This window comes from Epinephelus lanceolatus, chromosome 23 (genome assembly GCF_041903045.1).
Source record: "Epinephelus lanceolatus isolate andai-2023 chromosome 23, ASM4190304v1, whole genome shotgun sequence".
In the NCBI taxonomy this organism is placed as follows: Eukaryota; Metazoa; Chordata; class Actinopteri; order Perciformes; family Serranidae; genus Epinephelus; species Epinephelus lanceolatus.
In genome coordinates, this window is record NC_135756.1 from 8,320,678 (window position 1) to 8,345,656 (window position 24,979).

Consider the following 24,979-nt stretch of genomic DNA (forward strand, 5'->3'; position numbering starts at 1 on the left):
TAGCCATTAAGTTTATTGCCCGACCCAAACCTGGCACCAGCTTTAATAAATATGGAATAAAGAATATATGTATTTGATGTAATATTGCCTGTTAAATCCCCAAACAAAAGAGATACATTACTAGTAATGCGTTCCTGTCCTTTTCAATCCTCTTCCGGTTATGTGTCGAAGCTAAACTGTAAGCTAACACAAGCTAGCATGTAAGGACGCACAGTTTGACTGAATTTAGTACACTTTAGCCGTTAAGTGTCTTGTTCAACAGACCCCTGACACCAACTTTAATAAATTGAGAATATATATTACACCTATACTGATGTAATAATGCCTTTCAAGCCAGAAATGTTAAAGCTTTATTGTTAATTTTGAGTTTCTGTCGAAGCTAAACTGTAAGCTAACACAAGCTAGCATGCAAGGGGTCAGCCCAACGTTCCCACAGCCATACAAATTTATGATAAAGGAATACATATACATATACAAATTTATGAAAAAGGAAATGTGGGAACATAGAGCTGTGGGAACACAGGCACACTCCCCATGCAAGGATACATGGGGTCAGCCCTGTGTTCCCACAGCCCAATGGTCCCGCAGCCCTACAAATTTATGAAAAAGGAATACATATACATATACAAATTTATGAAAAAGGAAATGTGGGAACATAGAGCTGTGGAAACATAAGCACACTCCCCATGCAAGGATACATGGGGTCAGCCCTATGTTCCCACAGCCCAATGTTCCCACAGCCCTATGTTCCCACATTTCTAAGATTTTTCTCAAAATTAGGCCCTATGTTCCCACAGTTCCCATATTTCTAAGATTTTTCTCAAAAGTAAACCCTATGTTCCCACATTTCTAGTACATTTTCAAAATTTGGTCTTGTGTTCCTACATTTCCCTTCAATTTAAGCCCTATCCTCCCACAAGGGTTGGGGTTAGGGTTAAGGGGGATAATAGGTTGGGTGTAATTGGCTACCAAATTGGAGGAAAGGGGGATAAAATCTGATACAAATTTATGATAAAGGAAATGTGGGAACATAGAGCTGTGGGAACATAGGGCTATGGGAACACAGGGCTGTGGGAACATAGGGCTGTGGGAACATAGGGCTGTGGGAACATAGGCACACTCCCGGATACACAACTTCGACACAACGACTAAATAGTTAGCATTAGCACTTACTGTATAGTTTACATTAGCAACACTGCAGTTAAGACGACATGAATGAATAACCTTACAATCATTAACAGTCTAGCTTAAACTAAATGCTAGATAGTAACATAAATACAGTGTGGCTTAGAGGCTAAAAAGAAAATCTAGCGTGGTGGTTAGCTAGTCAATTAGCTTAACTGTTGGCCTATCCATTAGCATGTTGTGTTTGGGGTTTTGGATTCCTTTGGCTTTTTAATAGCCCAGAATATACTTAACATTATTTTTTTATAACCTCAATACTTGGCCTTTCGTAATTTAATGAGAATTGCTTATAAACAGGATTATGACCTGCTGGCATGTTAAAAAATGGGGTACTCCCTACGTTTCCACTGTCCTATGTTCAACAGCTTCACAAGCCCCTAAAATAGGCCTATAACACATAAGACACATTTTACACGTCTTCCTATCTTCCGGCTTTCTTACAGTGCAGACGCTCTGCTGCTTGCACTTTGCTTTGCTTACATTCTTTTGTGGATATACTTGTTTTTTCCTGCTAAAAGCTACAGAAAGTAGATCCTGGATACTTATAAAGAATTGGGACCTTAATTTGTGAGAGATACAGAGGACTACTGCCATATTTTCACCGCTTTTTCACAACTTTAGTACTGTGTGAGCAGGGCTGAGGCACAGTGCGAGCCTGAGTGGAGCTGACTTGTGAAGCAACCTGTAGCAACTTAGCTTGGTTTGCTAAGCTAATGGCTACATCCAGCCCTCCCGATGAAAACCAGCAACTTGTTAAGAAAGACAGGATCATTGCCAACCTCAAGGAAGACATCCGAAGGCTGTCAGCGGAACTCAAGTCCCAATCTGAGCTGCTGACAAACACCCTAGACGTGGCTCACGAGCAGTCTCTACAGATCGCCTCATTAAAAGCTGCTCTTCAGGACACAGTAGCCTGGGATCCTACCTCCTCTCCTCCGCAGCCCAGCAGTTCAACGCCCCGTCATAAGCCACAATGGTTGGAGGTGGTGTTACGGAGCAAAAAAAGGACCTCGCTCGGCGTCGGTCTCACATCCCACCTCAGCCTTTCCAACAGATTTGAGCCTTTGTCATCGTGGGTCGAAGCGCCGGACTCCGATGAGCTCAAGGATGATGCAGCCCATCCCACGTCTCCCCAGTCTGGGAGTCATCCTCTGCCGGCAGCTCCCCTCTCGGCAGCTCCCCTCCCGGCTAACAGCTGGCAGCCTCCCCGCGCGGACAGCTCTGTGTCCCCCCTCGCACACACCACGGAAACAGAGCGGCAACAGAGGAAACAGAGTCGCTTAACTCATAAAGGTGAGACTATGAAACTGAGCAATAACAAAGTTAACGGGTCACAAGCCAGTGCCAGGCCAAGAGCCAGAGAGCAGTCTGCCAAAAACAAAGCTAAGAGGATAGACACTATTCTGATTGGGGATTTTATAACGAGGCAGGTGGAAATGGCCAGGACTGAAAATCTAACTGTGAATAACACATCAGTCAGAGAGGTGGCAGCTATGCTACCAGACATTATGTCTACACAGCCACATATTAAGAAGATTGTTATTTATGCTGGCTCATTTGACATCCTCACGAATAAATCTGGGTCTGAGACCCTAAAGAAAGACTTTTTGTTTTTATTGGCAACACTTAAAAAACTTCACTCAGGAGTGTCTTTCATCTCTGGACCTATCCCAACACTCGGCAGAGGTTGTGAGTCCTTCAGCAGACTCCTTGGCTTAAGCACATGGCTGTCATCAGCCTGCCTCGAGCAACAGGTTGGATTTATTGACAATTTTAATATTTTTTGGAACATAAAAAGCCGCTTCATGTCAGACGGGATTCACCCAAACAACCTTGGCTCCAGACATCTTGGCTGCAACATATGTCACACCATCGAGTCATCTTATCAGAACATATGGGCACTGATAAGCAGGAAGGTCAGCACACAGGGAGCAGACAGACAGACAGTTGCTGCTCCAAAAACAACAACCGCCTCCCATGATGATGACGTCACGGTCTGTGACTCTGTCCTCCACATTACAAGAAACCTGCAGAGATTGTCTCTGTCCCAGAAAGAATGTCGAGAAAAGAAGAGATAGGACAGTCACCATGCCGCTTTCACCCTTATGCTGGCAATGTCACTCAGCCGGTGGCATGGCGAAAATAAAAACAACTGCAGAAAATCAAGGACAGTCAACCCATCAAATCTGATATGTATCTCATGTCAAACACAGTCTGTCTCTAAACTTATGCCAGATAACGTTTCACAACTAGCACTTCTAAATATCAGGTCTCTGGCTGGCAAATCCTTCTTAATCAATGATTTTATTAACAAGCACAAACTTGATTTTATGTTTTTAACTGAAACTTGGCTAGGTCAGGAAAATAGTGCAGCAGTTTTAATTGAGACAGCCCCTCCAAATTTTAGTTTCTTTAGTGAAGCAAGAATACATAAGAGAGGAGGCGGAGTTGCCACTCTGTTCAAGGACAGCTTCCAGTGTAAGCAAATGGTTCTGGTCAATTTGACTCCTTTGAATATGTTGCCACTCAGTTAAAATCCCCCTGTTGAGCAATTTTAGTGACCATCTACAGACCCCCCCAAATATGATGCAAGGTTTTTTGATGAGTTTGCCAAATTGCTGTCTGTTGTGTGCATGGAATTTGACTGTGTTGTTTTAGTGGGAGATTTTAACATTCATGTTGATAATCTTACAGATGGGTGTGCTAAGGAACTGTTAAATATTCTGGATAACTTTGGGCTTTCTCAGCATGTCACAGAACCAACACATAACAGAGGACACATATTAGATCTAATTATTTCCAAAGGTCTTAATATCTCTGAGGTTGTGGTGAACGATGTCGCTTTATCTGACCATTACTGTGTTTCATTCAAAATGACCACCCTTGCTAATCCTATGAAAAGTGAAGCAGAGGTGATCAGAAAGCGTTATATAAATGATAACACCACAACACATTATTTACCCTGGGTTTTACACCATCACAAACCCTGCCCTCAGCTCTAGTTGATGACCTTGTAAGCAGTTTTAGTTCCAATGTTAAGACTGTTATTGATTCTATCGCCCCAGTTAAGACCAAAGTTATGTCAGGCAGGAAAAACGCACCCTGGAGAAACGCCACACTGGTTAAAGAATACAAAAGAGTATGTAGACAAGCTGAACGCAGGTGGCGAAAAAACAAATTCCAGGTATATTACGACATTTATAAAGAGAGTCTTCACAACTATAACCAGGAACTGAAGAATGCAAGGCAATCATATTTTTCAGAGATTATCAATAGAAACAGTATTAATGCCCGCACACTTTTTTCTGTAGTGGACAGACTGGCCAACCCCACAGCATCACTCCCTCCTGAACTACTGTCTAACAAGTCATACAATGACTTTGCAGCCTTCTTCACAAACAAAATATTACAGATAAGACAGGCAGTGTGCAGCTCCAGCTCAGGAATGATAACGCTTGTGCCTTCCTGTCCTCTGGTTAATCTAGGACATTTTAGCCTCCTAGATTACACAACTCTAACAGAAACGGTTTCAAAATTAAAGCCCACAACATGCTGCCTTGATATTCTGCCTTCACACTTTTTTAAAACCATTTTTAACTGCATAGCTCCAGATGTACTGCAGATAATAAATACTTCTCTTAAAGCAGGCCAGTTTCCCCAGGCCTTGATACTGCAGTAATAAAACCTCTCCTAAAAAAATCAAATCTGGACACCACAACAATTAGTAACTATAGGCCAATATCAAATCTGCCATTTTTGGGGAAAATCATTGAAAGGGTTGTCTTTCAGCAAATCCATACTTTTATGATGCAAAACAATCTTTTTAACACATTTCAGTCTGGATTTCGGCCACATCACAGCACTGAGACTGTACTTATCAAAGTCTTAAATGATATTCATCAGAATAATGATGCATGCAAATCCTCTGTCCTGGTATTACTAGATCTCAGTGCTGCATTTCATACAGTTGATCATAATATACTACTTAGCAGATTGGAAAAGTGGGTGGGACTCACCGGCACTGTGCTACAATGGTTCAAATCTTACTTACAAGATAGGGACTTTTTTGTGTCAATTGGTAACCATGAATCTGAGCGAACTACGATCATATGTGGGGTTCCTCAAGGGTCCATTCTCGGACCACTTCTATTCAACATCTATATGCTACCCCTACCCCAGATTATGGAACATCACAACATCTCCTATCATACGTATGCCGACGACACACAACTCTATATCTCAGTGTCATCACACGACTACAGTCCCTTACTCTCATTGAGTAACTGTATTCATCAAATCAATGACTGGATGTGCCAGAAGTTTCTCCAGCTAAATCCAGAAAAGACAGAGGTATTAATTTTTGGCCCTAGAAATGAAAGGGCAAAGATCAGTGCCCACCTTGGCTCTATGTCACTGACAGCTACAAATCAAGCCAGAAATCTTGGTGTTATTATTGACTCAGACCTGAACTTCAACAGCCATTTAAAGTTTATTACTATATCTGCCCATTACCACCTGAAAAACATAGCTAGAATTAAGGGGTTTCTGTCTAAACAAGACATGGAAAAACTTGTTCATGCATTCATTTTTAGTAGGTTGGATTATTGCAATGGCTTATTTACAGGCCTTAACAAAAAATCAATCAGACAGCTGCAGCTGATTCAGAACGCTGCCGCCAGAGTCCTTACAAACACCAGGAAACTGGACCATATTACACCAGTCATTAAATCGCTACGCTGGCTTCCTGTGAGTCAAAGAATAGATTTTAAAATCTTACTGCTGGTCTACAAAGCCCTAAATGGTCTTGGACCGAAATACATGCTTGATCTACAGGTTCCCTACGAAGCATCCAGACCCCTTAGATCATCTGGAACTGGTTTGTTGTGTGTTCCAAGAACAAGAACCAAGCAAGGTGAGGCAGCATTCAGTTATTATGCTCCTCACCTGTGGAACAAACTTCCTGTAGATCTGAGGTCTGCTCAAACTGTCAGCTCCTTTAAATCAGGGCTAAAAACACTATTGTTTACTGAAGCGTACTCTTAGATTAAATACTTACCTGCTGTATTCTACTGCCCGTACTTTTTAACTACACACTGCTGATTTATGCCTTTTATTATTCTACTTCTTTTCTTATCCTGACTGTTCAATGTATTGAGCCTGTTTTTATTTTATGTTACTGTATTTTATTATTATCACTATCATTCTCAATTTCTATTTCCCTTTTTAATCGACTCTTTTTATTGTTTTAAATTGTGTCTTGTTGCTTTTAATGTCTCTGTAAAGCACTTTGAATTACCTTGTGTTGAATTGTGCTATACAAATAAACTTGCCTTGCCTTGCCTTGCCTTTCTAGTAATTAAAAAGATTTATGATTATTTATATGTGTCATTTGATGTAAACCATTGGTTCTCAAACTAACCATACCCTCCCTTAGAAGCCAGAAAAGGTTCATGACCCTTTTACCCCACGGTTTTTATCAATCATTAACAATAATTAGGGAAGCAACTAATAAAAAAAGGATCCATGTTGAATTTTAGTTAAGTAAAGGTCAGCAGGATAGCATCAGCAAACTCTTGTTTATTTTCACAGCATAAGTCATTCATTCAACTTTGTTTCACTCCATATTTTTCTCCTGTACTCCACCCCCACCTGCAGTGACTCTATTACCCGGGGGGGGGGGTACTGTTCCACAGTTTGAGAACCAATGATATAAACTAACATTGTCAGAGAATTATAAGAGCTATATTCACAGTTCAAATTGCAACAGCACAAAGGGAGATGGACGTTTCACATGCAGTTTAAATGGTAAAAATTCTCTTCAGTGTCAGATATCAGTGTCTAAAGTCAGGAAACTTCCCCCAAATCTGAGGGTCCTAGAATCAAGGAGTCTAACATCAGCAGACTATAAGCTATAGACTGATGAGTGATTTCAACATATTGACCATGGAAACATAAGTTTAATTGAACATACGAGCATGGTCCATGGACATAAACATTGGTGAGAACATAAAATAGGAGGATATGAGATGGGGGAAATAGGATGGAACCATAGAAACGCTCCCTTTATTAACTGCCGACATGTTCAAGGTTTCAAGGTTCACGACAGAAAATGGGGCTTTAATCTCTTTTTTTTTGGCAAACAAAAGGACCTCAGTTTCCAGTGTAGGTAACTTTCACCTATCTAGAATGAATGCAGTCTAATACAATAGTCCTGAAATAAATCATACCTCAATAAATGTAATAAAGTGCAAGCCCAGTTTGTGGCAAAGGGAAGGGTTACCATTTTAATAAACAAAAAAATGTATTTAAAGGAAAAAATGTACAAGCCAAATGTTGTTTTACACATACAACAGTGGGGTCTGTGGGACCCTAAACATGCAACACAAAGGTTAAAGTCAGTGCAATAAAAAATGAAGTAGTTCAACCGTCTAAAGTAATGTTTTTATTTTAGTTGCACACAGGGAACACTGGACAGAGAAGTCAACGTGAGCTACTGGAGATAAAGCTGCAAATTCACTGCTTGCTGTTACAATTGAATATAAGGTTGCATGTGCTTTGATGGGTGAGTGAACATAGATTTTATTTCTACCTTTATTTTTATTTGTATTTTATCATGTAGGTTTTATTCCTTTCATAGAGCATGGGTCTGTAATGAAACCAAATAAGTCAGCTGTGTGAGGTCATGAGCCTTAAAATATTTTTTGTGACAGCGTCTATAACAAAACAAGCACATTAATAATGAATAGCATGGACGATGAGGGTCTTCAATCTTGCAGGAATGGTGACAGACAGTATTTACTGTAAACTGGAGAAAAGTACTGAGACACACTTGACTGTAGTGTGCAATTTTAACCAGCTGAGGTCACTGTTTGTTTAGTATAACTGCTTGTTTCCATGAACTGCACAGACTTCTCCTGTCTAAAAACGGTTTATTTACTGACTCAAACTTAGAGAGATGTACTGGTTTGCTAAGTATGTGACACACGACTGCTTTATGCTTCATTATTTATATTACACAACATAATTTCAAGCTTTTTAAATTCAGTTTGATGGCATACCAGTTGCAGAGTTTGAACATGCAGGAGGTTTAGTGCATCACTCTGTTTGTTCATTTTGAATTGAGTTAAACAACAAAGGGTGCGGCTATTTAAAGCTCCAGTCATTTGTTGCCTTTCTTCGCTGATAGACACAGTTGTCCCTTGCCACCAGAAACCAAGTGTGCCTTGATTATACTGGAACCACCTGCTGTCCTCATGTTGTGCACAGGCATGTTTTAGTGGCGCTCAGTCCGCTCGGGGATGAGACAGACACGGCACACTTTGGCATTAAGATTTGTTTTTTGGTGCTCTGAGGCCACAGCTCCACTAGACCTTATATTAAGACTGAAATGCAATCCCCTGGAGATAATGTGTTATCTGCCACATACACATACAGCAGAATAACGTCAGGAGATTTATCCTAAGGAAGCGCATGTAACAGTTTAATTGGAATTCTCAGACGCAACAGAGCACCTGTCTCTCCCTGTCAGTTACCTCATCCTCCACAAACTGCATGAGTGTCCCTCTCCGCTGATAACTCAAGACTTGGGAACATAAATTCTTGACATCAGCATTTAAGTGTTGCAGTGTGGGAGCAATTACACTTTAATCCACACAGCGCTGAAAGCATAGAGCCTCCAATAGCAAGAATGTTTTAATTACATTCCAAAGTGGAGACGTGGCCGGGGCAGTAAAGCTCATCTTGCACGTCATTGTTCTTACTGAGGGTCTTTTGTTGTGTCTGTGTTTTTCTTTACAGAAATAACTGTTGGTATACAAATACCAAATATTTAAAATGCACTGACTGCCTGCTGTAATAAAGATGATGTCACAAAGCCAGAAACCTTTAATTTATGTCGTTTATAAACTGTAACAGGACTTTTATTTGGCATTAAGTTTGTCTGCAGGCTACAGCACAACAAAGCAGGAAATAACAACAGTAAACACAGTTGACCTTTCGCTAAGTCCCATCCTTTTGCGATGGTCCGACAAGTTGTCGCATGGAGTCCACCCTGTAACTAATTGCACTCCCTGAAGAAATGTGATCATATTTTTGGAGAAATGAAAGAGTGATTCCAGAGAGAAGCAGACAGAGGGGTCTACAGTCTGTGTAAGCCGAACTATAGGCTACAGATCACAGTGTAAAAGTGAACCACCACATCACTGCTGATCACCACAGAAGACAATGAATATAAAGGAAAACTTTGCTGATGGTGAACCAGCTGTGTGGCATCGCAGTGTGTGCAGATGAACGGTGTTTGGCTTCACCCCCATCTGGGCTGCCAGCACATGACAAAGCCAAACACTGGCAGTGCTGGAGCTCCAGGAGAAGCCAAACAATGTTCATCTGCGCACACTGCAATGACACACAGCTGGTTAGATCTTACCAAATTTCTCTGCTTCCCTTCACTGGTTCCTGTACAGCAGGGTCGGTCTTTCTTTCACTGTTATAATCATTAAAAAGCAAAAGCAGCATGTGTATACATTCAGTAGGCTATATCTTCAGTAGCTAGCTAGCTAACCCTACACTTTTCAGGGTCTGATTTTGGTTTTGGAACAGGGAAGAAACGTATATCTTTTTCCAGCCTCTTCAGGTAACGAGTATCATTATTACACATGTACATGTTTAGCTTCAGATCCTCAAAACCAGCTTGAAAAAGAAGGAAATGAATTGAATGTGAGTCAATGGAGAAAAAGGTTTGTTGTTGTCGGACCCTGGTCTGAGCTGGCTGATACTATGCTATGATTGGCCAGTCTGCATTCATGGGGCGGGACTTAGCAAAGGGTCAATTTATTGCCTTAAGGAGTCAGTCAATGACGATATAAAACAGTCAATAAAACAAGTTTTTCAACAATTCTGCAACCCCAAGAGGTCTTTGAGCATACAGTCATGCATGTGCACATAGAATATTAGGCTGACAGGTCCAGTAGTTTGAGGTATTAGCTGTGGACAAACAGGTACACACACACCAGCAAATGCATGACATAACAAGCGCTAATATAGCCTGCATTTAATTTTAACAGGTTTACACAATGTATATTCACAGTAGGTATTAAACTAAAGAAAGCATATGGCGGGGAACAAATCATGACATCCAATCACACTCCTCCCCATTCCCCACTCCTGAGTAGTACAGAAATGAGGGATGAGCATAAATTCAGGCTCAATATTAAAAGAGAGGGGGAGAGATGCCCATGTTAAAGGCAGTTTCAGAATAATGGGGTACTTTATCAGAGTATACACTGACAGAAATTCTTTACTGTGTTTTTAACTCACTTGAAATTGTTAGGTTGTTAATGCTACAGGGTGTATGCTATTCAAGCTAGTGGCTCATTTTGGAAAGTGTGACAGCTGTACCTTCCCGTCATTAAAACCCTCACTGGCACTGATGTATTTAAGAGATTGCAATCGTGCTTTGTTAATGGAACTTCTTAAACACCACAGTGGCTTTTAAACTATCACAGTGGATTAGCGAGTTCCCCAACTTGTGGATGTTGTGACATAACCACTGACTGGATGATCCGTATGGTGACAGGGAGCTTTCTCTATTTATCCACTATATTTCTGCTTCCACATCTCTGTCTGTCTGCGCCAGTGGCTTTAAAAGTATGGATGTTATTTGTTCTGGACGATACTCCGTGTTGCTTTGTGGGCCTGGACAGCACAAGTGTGTGTGCGCATCTGTTGCGTCTCTGAAATAGTCTCTCATCTTGTCCTTACAAAGGAATGAGGAGGCGCTGCAGGGTTAGAGCTGAGAACAGGGGGGGACCTACAGGGGATAAGTGGGGGTGTGCGGCTGACAAGGTTTGGTGAGGAGAAAATAGACTATTCCATCTGTCTCAAAATCTGCCCTGCTGCTGACCCACACTCTGGAGACTCTGGGCAGCCTGTGGTCACATGGTGAAGGCAAACCCATAAAAACCCCGAAGCTGCACGTCAGATAACTCCAGTCATCTCTTGTGCGTGAGACACCAGCTGGTCTTGGTGTTCATCATCTCTTCCCTAGAAAGCCTCCGAGGTACCATCATGTCAGACACTGAGGAAATTGTGGAGGAGTACGTGGAGGAGGAATTTGAAGAAGAGGAGCAGGAGGACGAAGCAGATAAAAAAGACAAGCATGCAGAGGAGAATGAGCAGGAGGAGGACTCCAAATGGCGGCCTAAGTCAACTTATGTGCCAAATATTGCTCCTCCAAAACTCCCTGATGGTGAAAAGGTGGATTTTGATGATCTGCACCGCAAGAGATTAGAAAAGGATTTCAACGACCTCCAGACCCTGATCGAGTCACATTTCTCCACCCGCCAGAAAGAAGAGGAAGAGCTGGTTGCACTACGTAACCGTATAGAACGCCGTCGGGCCGACAGAGCAGAACAACAGCGTGTCCGCACGGAGCAGGAGCGCGAACGCCAAGCACGTCTGGCTGAGGAGAGGGCGAGGCGCGAGGAAGAGGCAGCCAAACTGCGTGCTGATGAAGAGGCGAAGAAGAAGAAGATATTCACCAACAAATCCTTTGGGGGCTACCTGCAGAAGGTAGACCAGAAGAAGGGCAAGAAGCTGACGGCACGGGAGGAGAAGAAGAAGGCCCTGATGGAGCGCCGGAAGCCGCTCAACATCGACCACCTGAACCAGGAGAAGCTGGCAGAGAAGGCGCAGGACCTGTGGCAGTGGCTCCACCAGCTGCATGCCGAGAAGTTTGATCTGGCTGAGAAGCTCAAGAGGCAGAAGTACGACATCTACGTGCTCAGGAACAGAGTCAGCGACCACCAGAGGGGCTCCAAAGCATCCAAGACCCCCCGCGGCGCCAAGGGCAAGACTGGCTCCTGGAAGTAGACTGGACAGCTGTTTCCGGACTATTGGGCTCCTATTTCCAACTTGAGTCATAAAAGCTAACCCAGGGATTGTGCGTGGATTTGAGGGGAAGGCAGAAATACATGAAGTTAACAAAGCCATAATATCTTAAATGATGTATAAATATCTGATTGCTCTAATTTAATGATGCTGATATTCACTCGTGGTGTGGTTAAAGACCTTATTAAATCCAATGGAATGTGTGGTGGTGTTGATTTCACTGCTCCACCAGAGTATGCAGTGCTTTGTGGTTGTTTTTATCTCTGTATGACAACTGTATTTTCAACTGTACAGTTGTCAAGGATTTGTTTTATCTGCCCACAAACTCAAGGTCTTCCAAAAAAAAGCTGCCAAAATTTCATTTATTTGGAATAAATCAGAACACATTTTAATATCTTTGAGTCTAGTGACATTATTTCAGTAGATGTGAATAATCTGCCTCAAAGATACAATTGGTAATTTTTAGAAAAATACATTTTTGTCATACTTGCTGAAACTGTAACTACATCCACGCAGTAGTGCATGAGACAGATCATCTATTAAAAAAAAATCATGTCTCTCATATTTGATCAGCGCAGCCTAGTTTAACAGTTTGACCGCAGCAGTGATTGACATGATTTACAGCTGCTGCGTAGAGACTCCTCGGCTCTGATTGGTTGTTTTTATGTGCAGTCATGCCATTAAAAATGCTATAAGGCAGTAAGTGACAGATTCAGAAGGTCATTTTTTATAAAAGTTAGCAACTACAGCTTTAAATCAAGTTATTCTTGATACTTGATCTAACTCAAATCTTCTTCAACCCCCCAAAACCTCAAGAAACATCACAGGTTTTTGAAAAAGGCAGCTTTGAAGGCTGACTAGTTTACCATGTAGTTGTGATATTTCCAGTAATTGAATGTAATTTTGGAGTTAAGATCTAACAGGTGCTGCACAGCTGACTTTTTACGGAGCTAATTTAGTCTTTGAGGTTTAGCAAAAAGAGCCAGCTGCTGACTGACAGGTCAAACCCCCGACCCTGTAGAGTCTGCAGAGTGGAGGAAGCTTCACAGAGGGGTGTTTGATGTTGTAAAGGTATTTATCTGCAGTTCTTCAAAACTCTTGATGTATTTGATATTTATTTCAAACATGTTAAAAAGACATAAACATACAAACAGACAGACAGATAGAAAGAAAGTAATATTTACAATAATGAAAAGCATAATGTAAAAGCAATTGTCAGTGTATAGTTACTTTGATTTACACACCCGAAAAGGAGTAGGAGGAAGTCTAAACGTATTAAATCCCACACCTTCTCCATAAGTCATCGAGGGAAATGAAACAGATAAACCTATACTTTCAACTTTTCTAAATATACAATTGTTATTGCCATTTAACTGTACTGTGCTGTACAGATTTGAATACAAAATCTTGTCCTTTTGCAATGAAAGATTAAACAAATCTAGGTGTTTTTAAATGAAATGATTATTGGTTAATCAGATAAGTCTGGTCATTGACCTCTAACTTGACATCAGTTGGATAATTAATGTTACTGTGTTGATCTAAGTGACATATAAACTAAATGCAGTTGTCTGCACAGAGAAGTTGCCACTGGATGGCGAAATAATTAAACGAAACTTCCTATTTCTGTTTCCATTTACTCTATTTTCTTTTTCTCCACCTATCCTTTTTATTGATTTGTCCACAGAGATACAGTACATTCTCACATAGAAACAGATTCCATCTAGTCTATCACAACATTTCCATTTATTTTGTTCAGCCATGCCTGCTGTATTTCCAATCCAGAGTCCTCAATCAACAAATGGGGAAACCAAAACTTCAGTAACAAGTAAAGGTAAAAAACTGGTCAGGTCTGAGTTCCCAAACAACCCTCTAAACCCCTTTGTCTCTCCTCCGGGATTTCAAAATCCAGGGTAAATAGTAAACCAGCGCAATTTTCAATAATTAAAACAAATAACAAATAACAAAACAAATAAAAGTTTTTCTGGAGAATACCTCAAGTAGGTGGGAAATCTAAAGGATTGCAGTTTGAGAACATGACAAAAGATGAACAGAGCCTGCAGGAGTAAACAAGACCAACTTCTACCTAGACAGCGTTATTGTCTGTATCCAGAGATGGATAAAAATACATCAAAATGTATTTTGATACAAAATACAAAATACCCTTCAAACAAATGTATCAAAATAAAATACAAAATACTGGTGCCAGAAAATGTATCAAAATAAAATACATGTATTTTGTATTTTTAAATACAGAAAATACTTTTTTCTTTCTCTTTATAGCAGCGACCCGCAGCTCTATAGGTCACTCTGTCGGTCGGTCGGTTGGTTGGTCGGTCAGTCCATAAAGCTTTTTATGAATAACTCAAAAAGTCCTTGACCAAAAATGCTCAAAATTTGCATACTGTAACTAGAGCCCATGAGTAAGTATACCAGAAAGAATGCCCACGATTCGTCCATAGGTGACACTATACTAACTGATTCAATTCTTTTTGTGAATAACTCAAAAAGTCCTTGACCAAAAATGCTCAAAATGCACATGCTGCAACCCTAGACCATGAGTAACTATAGACGAATCCCTGACGTTAGCAAGCTAGCAGCGTGACATTTAATCATTATGGACAGGCTACGTGAGGCTACGTCATCTAAAAGGCGATTTTAATAAATGCTCAGTTTATATTTAGATTTAATCCAGTTTGATGACTTAAAATCTTAATACCACACTGCAATGATCTAAATTGTTACACATGACATGATTTGCACTAACATCTATTCAGTTTTTGTTCTAAAATATCACCCTGCTGCAGGTCAAATCAATGTCAAAGTGTCAAGTATTAACATATTATATCCACTAGGTGGCACTAGAGCACTGGTTTGTGGCAAACAGCTTTTAATACACACTTCTGAATAAAAGTGCATGACAAAACTAAATCTTTATGCATGCAATACATATTATAATTGATTGAATTATAGGATTAACTCAGGCAGCCAAGTTTCTCTACAGTTTAAAGTTATATTTGATTTTAAACTCATTTGAATAAAGTTAAACTCAGAATTTATTCTAACTGAATAGCCAAAGACAGTGGGTGCAGAACGTCTTGTTTTTGTCCAGGCATACCAATTATCCATTTAGTTACGTTCAGACAGACTTCCTCAATGTCTCTGCAGGGGAAACATCTCTTTATCCACAGCGAGTCAGTGAACTGCAGTAAAACATGTGTCAGACCAAGGCATGGGAACATTTCTCTCCCCTGCGGTTTTTGATTGTCACTCAGGCTTGGACTGTAGATGCCTTGCTGCTGTTTTGCTCTCAGGGCCGTGACAAGCCATTAAAGCCTTCCAGGCACGGCACTATGCCAACAGGTTGCCATAGAGACTGGGAGAGGCCATCAATGTGATCGGGTCTCTATACCCTACCCCCCTCCAGCCTCAACACGCCCACTGTATTGATGATGTTGTGAAAAATGCTTGACTTTACAGCGCCCTGACATACCGGTGCATCAATCGACTGCCTATGTTGCACCAGGGAATAAGATGTTCCCTAAACTCTGCTGCTGCTGAAGTTAATTAGAAAACAAGCTGTTGCTGCTGGAGGTTGATTCAGTTCATCTCCACCTGCTTCTGCTCTGTTGTGATGGCTCCCATTTAGGTTTGAAATGCACTTTACGGTGATGCACATGGAGTTGGAACGTGTCCACTCATATCAAGAAGGCTATGTGTGTGTGTTTGCACCAGGAGCAGCAGCTGCAGGCTCATCAGGGGGGGGCGTTGTCTGCTCATTAGCACCCAGCAGAGACCAGAGGATAATGTAAGCGCTGCGTGATTGACAGTCTCTGGGCCACACTTTCAGCTCTGACTGGTAATTTATGATGTGGTTCAAATATCCAGAGGATATGTAGTAGTGATGCCGATCTATTCTGAGTTGACTGTTTGCATTGTAGGGATGTTTTTCACCAACAGTTGCTAAATATTTGCTCTCTGCAAGATAACAAACATCCTATAAAGGATAAGTTTGGTATTTTTCAAGCTGGACTTTATTTTTCCATGTTTTTGTATCTAAGTGACTAACGGGACCAATCATTTTTGAAATTGGTCTGGTCCTGATCAAGAGTTCTGCAGACAGCGGCTGTAAAACAGGCTGCAATGTAACACTCTGGGCATTTGGCATCATCAATTTATGTCCAATAAAAGTGCTTAGTTTTGCCACTGACAGACTCAGATTGTTATTTAAGTGTCTGACAACGTATGGAAAGGATCCCTACTGAGATAGACCAGAAACAGCCCCAAAATTGCGATCACAAAAGCCACCAGACTCCGTTTAAATAAGCTGTAATTTTATCACCATAAAACACACTTCATTCAAAGTCAACAGAAACAAAAGGAAACTAAAGAAAATCATCTTGGTTCATCTTTCCACTGTTCCAACAATCACAAACTTTTGTTTAACCGAACTAAACCCTTAATCTTCTCAGTTAGATGTGAAAATAAGCTGGCTTTATACATGCTAAAATTAATGTTTTTTAAGATGGAGTCTGGTGGGTTTGGTGATGGTAATTTCGAGGCTGTTTCTGGCTAAACAAAAAGGAGCTTACTCTTTAACAAAAGGGTCTATCTCTGTTGGGATCATTTCCATAATGTTGTCAGACACTTAACATTTTGAGCCTGTCAGTGACAAAAACAAACACAATTAGTGGGTGTAAATTTAAGGTGCCAACATGCCCTGAGTGACTACTTTACAACCTGTTTTACAGCTGCAGCACTCTCATTAGTTCCCATTAGTCACTTAGACACAAAAACATAGGAAAATATAGTCCAGGTTGAAAAATACTAATAAATACTAATAAATATTATAGATCTCCCAGAAAAGTGTGAGTTCATATCATTTAGATAACGGCCCGGACTTGTGCTTTGTTATGATTTAATGTGAGCAAAATAAGATGTCAAGACTTTTTGCTTGATGACATTTGTTGACATTTGTGACAGGGAAATTGTTCGGGGAGAAGATTAGAGTCATGCCAACTGATGTCTTTGGACTGTACTTTGTACTTTGAGCACTAACACTGTTGTTTTCCCATTTAGTCATAAATCAATTAAAGATGTAAACAAGTGAAAAATATGCTCCACTGTATGTGTGCATGAGTTTGGTGTCTGTAGTATACAGTATATGAGTATTACTTACCCCTGTGCAGCAACGGTGCGCACACACTTTGTTAGAATCTGTGTTTTTAAGGTTGTTGTGGAGTTTTTCTGAACCCAAATGGCCCAAACACACAATAAATATTGCTTTAGTATTGTTTATCATAATTCCTTCAACAATCTACAATTAAAAAAGTGTGCTTTCTGGATTATTTATGGAAGCCCTGAGAGACAAGTGAGAAAAACAATCTGGTGATCAATTTTATCAGTTTTCTGTGGAAACAGGTTTTCAACAGCATTCATGTTTTGTTCTACATTAATTTTTCTTTAAAAAAACAATCACCTGGCAAAGTGTTTTTTTTCCCCCACCTGTTAACGGATGGAGAAAAAAAATAATGAAACTTAGAATTCATTTAAGATTTTATCCTGGCAGCAAAAACCCTTTTTTCACCTGTTCTTCACAAACACAGGAGAGAAAACGATTTAGATTTAAAAATGGATCCCCAGAATTTCTTTTTTCTCACTTACCTCTGACTTAGTGGGTTCGGCTTAAAAAGAATCGTGTTTAAGGAGGAGGACCGCACATAGACTTGTTTGTTTGATCAATCTCTGTATATTTCATCAGAATTCTGTTGAATTAAAAGCCCAACCTTTCAACCATGGGCCTTAGTATGAAATATTGGACGTCGCCACCGTCAAGTCACCTGCTGGCTTATGGACTTTTGTTCTGAAGGCTTGAGCTTTGCATTTTGGCCGTCAACATCTTGGATTTTTGGAGCCAGAAGTGACCATATTTGGACGCGAGGCTGGTGACAACACTAATGTTAGCTGCTAGCTTGGTTAGGACGGTTCATTTTCAGCTATCGTATACTATAATGATACTAATGCTAATTTTTGCTAACTAAAAACAGACATAAAACCTTTAAAGGGCCACTGTGTAAAATGGGTTGAAAACCGTTGAAAACAGTGACATCAGTGGTCAAATTCTAGATTGCAGGGCTCACTCACTCACCCCTCCCGTCAGGTAAATGACGGTGGCCTCGTAGGGACAAAAAGCTTTGCGCAGACACAAGTTTTTCAGGAGTAGGTCTATCTAGCGACGAGGTGAATGTTTATTTAGAAATCTAAGCCATGTTACGATATTGTAATGAATCCCTCACGAGCAGGAGACCGGAGTAGCGTTCGGGAAAAAGGCCCATTTATTTGAGCACTCCAAAAACTCCGGTAACACTCCAGGGGGTAAAAGACTCCGTCCCAAACTCTGACTCTTCTAGCGTAACACACACACTCCATACACACATTCTTGTTTACAATACCAAGCGGGGCAGCCCTCCCCTCTCTGCTCCACCAATCTCCAGCCCGCACACTGACTAACAGCGTAGCCGGTAAACAGAGCTCAGCTGTTTATTTAGCCTAGCAATATCTCCAGACTATAGTAGCTGCAATGGACGACTTTGAACGCAATTTTGAAGAATTTCTTGTAGCGGACACAGACCCAGAGCCATACCTGTTTGAGCCGGAGCATACAGATGAGGAACTTGGATGCTGAGCGGGTGAGAAGAGAGGCTGAATCCTCCGCTCCCATTTTGCTGCACAGAATGGGATTCGGTGCTACTGCTACCATCGCTGGGGAGATATATCATCAGGAGGAAAAGCACCGCAGAGAGTGCATCACAAGGAGTGAAGTTGCGTCTTCTTTTCCTCGCAGATGACTGGTTAGGGTTCATTCTCTCGTGTTGCGTGGTAAGTGTGGTCCATTCGCAAATTTTATAACTAAAAAAACTTTTCACTACTCTCCATCGACGAACTACTAACACTCTGCTGTTTGCTCCTCCTTCTTCCTTCCTTCCGCTGTCTTTGTTGGTTTATTTATATACGCGAAACGCGTTCTCTGGCTGGCTGGATTGTCTGCTCGGGCTGCCTTACATACATGGCGGTGCAAGATGGCGACCTCTCTAAAGCAAGGCCCTTGCTATATATATATATATATATATATATATATATATACAGTACAGGCCAAAAGTTTGGACACACCTTCTCATTCAATGCGTTTTCTTTATTTTCATGACTATTTACATTGTAGATTCTCACTGAAGGCATCAAAACTATGAATGAACACATGTGGAGTTATGTACTTAACAAAAAAAGGTGAAATAACTGAAAACATGTTTTATATTCTAGTTTCTTCAAAATAGCCACCCTTTGCTCTGATTACTGCTTTGCACACTCTTGGCATTCTCTCCATGAGCTTCAAGAGGTAGTCACCTGAAATGGTTTCCACTTCACAGGTGTGCCTTATCAGGGTTAATTAGTGAAATTTCTTGCTTTATCAATGGGGTTGGGACCATCAGTTGTGTTGTGCAGAAGTCAGGTTAATACACAGCCGACAGCCCTATTGGACAACTGTTAAAATTCATATTATGGCAAGAACCAATCAGCTAACTAAAGAAAAACGAGTGGCCATCATTACTTTAAGAAATGAAGGTCAGTCAGTCTGGAAAATTGCAAAAACTTTAAATGTGTCCCCAAGTGGAGTCGCAAAAACCATCAAGCGCTACAACGAAACTGGCACACATGAGGACCGACCCAGGAAAGGAAGACCAAGAGTCACCTCTGCTTCTGAGGATAAGTTCATCCGAGTCACCAGCCTCAGAAATCGCAAGTTAACAGCAGCTCAGATCAGAGACCAGATGAATGCCACACAGAGTTCTAGCAGCAGACCCATCTCTAGAACAACTGTTAAGAGGAGACTGCGCCAATCAGGCCTTCATGGTCAAATAGCTGCTAGGAAACCACTGCTAAGGAGAGGCAACAAGCAGAAGAGATTTGTTTGGGCCAAGAAACACAAGGAATGGACATTAGACCAGTGGAAATCTGTGCTTTGGTCTGATGAGTCCAAATTTGAGATCTTTGGTTCCAACCGCCGTGTCTTTGTGAGACGCAGAAAAGGTGAACGGATGGATTCCACATGCCTGGTTCCCACTGTGAAGCATGGAGGAGGAGGTGTGATGGTGTGGGGGTGTTTTGCTGGTGACACTGTTGGGGATTTATTCAAAATTGAAGGCACACTGAACCAGCATGGCTACCACAGCATCCTGCAGCGACATGCCATCCCATCCGGTTTGCGTTTAGTTGGACGATCATTTACTTTTCAACAGGACAATGACCCCAAACACACCTCCAGGCTGTGTAAAGGCTATTTGACCAAGAAGGAGAGTGATGGAGTGCTGCGGCAGATGACCTGGCCTCCACAGTCACCGGACCTGAACCCAATCGAGATGGTTTGGGGTGAGCTGGACCGCAGAGTGAAGGCAAAGGGGCCAACAAGTGCTAAACACCTCTGGGAACTCCTTCAAGACTGTTGGAAAACCATTTCAGGTGACTACCTCTTGAAGCTCATGGAGAGAATGCCAAGAGTGTGCAAAGCAGTAATCAGAGCAAAGGGTGGCTATTTTGAAGAAACTAGAATATAAAACATGTTTTCAGTTATTTCACCTTTTTTTGTTAAGTACATAACTCCACATGTGTTCATTCATAGTTTTGATGCCTTCAGTGAGAATCTACAATGTAAATAGTCATGAAAATAAAGAAAACGCATTGAATGAGAAGGTGTGTCCAAACTTTTGGCCTGTACTGTGTATATATATATATATATATATATATATATATATATATAAAAGCATAATTATAAGGCTACGAAAACCAAACGAATTTTATTTTATAGCGATTATACACTTATATAAACATATTAATGGGTAGAATATTCAGATTCAGATTCAGATTGACAATAAACCATGCCAAATATTACACACTGGCCCTTTAAAACAAAATTTACTTACCAGAAAAACTGAGCATCTGACTATTGAAAGGGTCTTTTAGTAAAACCAAGACTTTTAGGTGACCATAGACTGTATATATGGATATTGCATCTTCACTTCCTCCTGCTGTCCAAAAATGAAGCTAAAATATCCCAGCGCAGTAGCGATATCCACGGTACCGAGTTTCTGCCAGGGGCAATTGCTCTGAGACAACAAGGCAGGCTGAACTTCCCCTAAAATTTCATAGAAGAAATGGTCAAATATGCACCATTGAATTTATATTAAAATAAGAATTTACATTGCATTAAACGTGCACTCGGATGCGTTTAACATCATGACTATGATGTTCAAACGTCAGCTGTTTATCACCAGTTTTCAAACGCGACCTTCCGTGCCATACATTCTCGTGTCAGCATGGTAGATGCGGAGCCTCCAAGCATTCCTATGAGACAGCGCTGAGCAGGTTTTTTTCATGCAGCAAAGCGAGACGCTCATTGGATAAATGTGACAAAATCGTCACTTCCAGGGAGGCTCAGCTTCTCTGGGACCTAATGGAGCGGTAGGTGGGAGAGGATGCTCGGTGTCTGCATGATGATAGGAGGAACTGTCTAAAAGGCTGAACCCCTTTGTGATTGACAGCGCTTTGGAAATACACACCAGCATCGTCACATTTCAAGCTCAGTCCCATGTGGATATTTGCAAGTGGAGTCTTCTGACAGAGTGCCGTACGGAGTTCCTTATTTCCATAAGCGATAGAGCTCATTTTCACCGTTAAACCCATCTGAAAATCTTTGAGGTGTGTTTTGCTGTGGTTCTATGGCGTGAGTGTGGTTGAAAAACGGCTTCAATTAAATGTTCCTTTTATAAGTTGCTGCCTTGCTACAATATGACAAATTTTACGATGTAAACTTAAAGTGAGCTTCCCCTGTTTGAAAGACCAGCAGCCGCCACTGGTTTCCGCCCATACACTCATCCAATCAATCACGAGCAACGCCAATGATCACAATCACAGCGATTAGCGCACAAAGCTGTCAATCATGACACCATACCCCTTATTTTTATCACATCAAATAACTGATTAAAACCAAACTTATCAGAAAAACAACCACTTGAACACGCATCAGCGTATTAAGAATTACCTAAAATGACAGAAACTGTCTTTGAGAAAACTTTACAAGATGTCAGTGTTTTAGTTTGGTCCATGTCCCATCTGCTAAAACGGAGGAGGCAGGGTTTACAATCTATACTGCAGCCAGCCACCAGGGGGCAATCGTGATATTTTGGCTTCACTTTTGGGGAGCTGTCATGCCGGCCATCTTTATTATACAGTTATGATTACAATTAACTTTCATGAACTGGAAACACACTGAAATCATACTCTATACTCAATCAGGGGTTGGGCAATGGTTACGTTACCTAACCAGTGTTGCCATAGTAGCGGCACCCATCTGTTACTCAAAGCAGCCACACCCTTAATTATGCATAACTTTAAACTTTAATAAAATGGAAATGGATGAGTTATATTTAAATTTTTTCCCTGTACAGTTGTCATGAATATTGATATCAGCTTCAGAGACCAAAACCATTTTTCCAGGAGGCTGTAAACATGTTTATTCCTGCTGTGAATTTGGGCATTTTAACGCGGGGATCGATGTGGATTGATAGCTTTTGGAACCAGCCTTAAGTGGCCATTAGTGGAATTGCAATTTCTGCTTGCTTTCAACATATGTCTTCATCAGGGACCAAAGGAAAGAGGAAATCAAAAGAATATTTGATGGATAATCTGGTTAAGATCATGTAGAGCTGATTACAAACAGCAAGTTTATTCTACTATCAAACCAGTGGCTAAAGCATGGAAATGTACAGTATAAAATCTGTCTAAAAATATTTAACATTTCTTTTATTATGGTCGAAACAACCATGATTTTCCAGTCATGAAGAAAGGAAGCAGATAACTGGCAGTCAGCTCCTTGTAGGTTTCTCTTTAGTTTTTTTTCCATCTTTGGTTTAATTAGTTGATTCTCCCCCAATGGAGACATCATTTCAAAAAAGGTTCATGTAAATATATGAACACATAAAAGACAGAATATAAACAACAGCTGGTCGAGCCGACTGCCTGCATGTAAATGTAGCCGTGGAGGAACAAAACAATACAAGTGATGGCTTTCTCGATTTTAGTCATAATGTCTGAATTTCCCGTATGTGTGTGTGTATGCCTCAGTGTGTGTTTAACTCCACAGGACCCGGCGTAATGGCTGTCATGAGCCTGTGTGATGCAGCCGCTCATGGTTCCTATTAATTATTTATGATTTCCTTTAATGAGAACTAAATTACATTATGTCTGTTGGCGAGCACCATGAGAGATAAAATCACATTTTCACTTATGTGTGTTTCAGGGTTTTTCCATGTTTATTAAACATTTCCGTTTTATCTTGGTTTGTTGCAAAGAAGCTTTTTCACATCCACTGACAGCAAAGACAAAACGTCCAGAACAAAAGCTCGTCACATTATCCCAGTTTTTATGTCATGAATTCAGACAGGCAGTGGGTTGTTGTTTTGAATGAGTTCACTTTTTGATATCTGTATCAGTTCACAAAGACGATAGAGTAGACATGTCTATTTTTCTGGGGTAATTAACTACAAATTTAGACATAAAAGTTGAGGGAAGAGAGGTATTACTTCTAGAAACATTTAACATTCTGGATCAATGGTTGCAAGTAAATAAGTACATTTACTCAAGTACTATTTTAAGGTACTTGTACATTACTTTAACAGTTGTTGTTACCAGATACTTTACATTTGATTAGACTATGGAATACAACCCATTGTTAAAGGGATATATTCATGTTTACCCCTCTTACCTGTAGTGCTGTTGATCAGTCTAGATTATTTTGGTGTGAGTTGCAGAGTGTTGGTGATATCAGCCATAGCGATGTCTGCCTTCTCGCCAATATAATGTAACTAGATGGCACTCAGCTAATGGAGCTGAAAGCGCCAAACAAATACATTTGAAAAGCTCAACAGTGGAAAGACATTCAGGTGGAGATTAGGCAAATCATGGGGGTAGACATACATCTAGAGCCAGCATTCTTTATACTTGTGGGGGATATAGACACTAAAAACCAGACATATCTGCTTGGGGCGTTGCTGTTGATTACAAAAAATCCCCAAAAGATCCTAGTAATGTGTAGAAATGTAAAGCCACCAACTGGCCAAACAATGAGGGAAAGATTGAGGAGTGTATATTTGGTGCAAAGCATAACGGCCAAGCTCCAACTAAAGACCGATGTTTTCAACATTAAGTGGACACCACCAGGGCTGGAGTGGGACTCATTTTCAGCCCTGGAGTTTCATGCCTCAGACCAGCCCACTTTAGATCATGGCCTATTATAACCTTACATGTCTACAATAGTGCACTGTTCTCTAAAGCCTTGTAATTCAGTGTATTTTTCTTGTCTTCGGCGTTCTCCATCCACTCTTCTGATGAGGAGGCGTGTTATGGCAAGCCATTTTAACATTTAATCGCTGGACTGGATATTCATTACTGATATCTGCAACATAATTTTGCCTAGTCAAAACTCTTATTCAAGATATCTGTAATTAGATTTTAACTAGTCAAAACTCTAATTACAGATATCTGTAATTCAGTTTTGACTAGTAAGATTCAAACTATTTTTGCCATTCATGTGTATGGGGTTTGTCATTATAGATATCTCCAATGTAGTTGCGGATATCTACAATTGTTATTGCGGATATCTGCAACTGAATTGTAGATATCTGTAATTCCAGTTTGAGATATCTACAATTTAATTTTGACTAGTCATAATTCAAGTTCAAGATATCTTTAATTATCATCAATTGAAGATATCTACACGGTCCTTTCTACATATCTTGAATTGAGTTTCAGATAGTCAGAATGACGTTGTAGATATCTTGAATTTGAATTATGACTAGTC

At 40.6% G+C, this 24,979-nt stretch overlaps 1 protein-coding gene across 1 annotated transcript; it reads left to right on the top strand.

The window, feature by feature from the left end:
• The first annotated feature begins 11,147 nt into the window (after positions 1–11,147).
• tnnt2c (troponin T2c, cardiac) lies at positions 11,148–12,464 on the top strand. Its single transcript, XM_033614390.2, has one exon. The coding sequence runs from the start codon at positions 11,251–11,253 to the stop codon at positions 12,052–12,054; it is 804 nt and encodes a 267-aa protein (XP_033470281.1). The 5' UTR covers positions 11,148–11,250; the 3' UTR covers positions 12,055–12,464.
• The last annotated feature ends 12,515 nt before the right edge of the window (positions 12,465–24,979 follow it).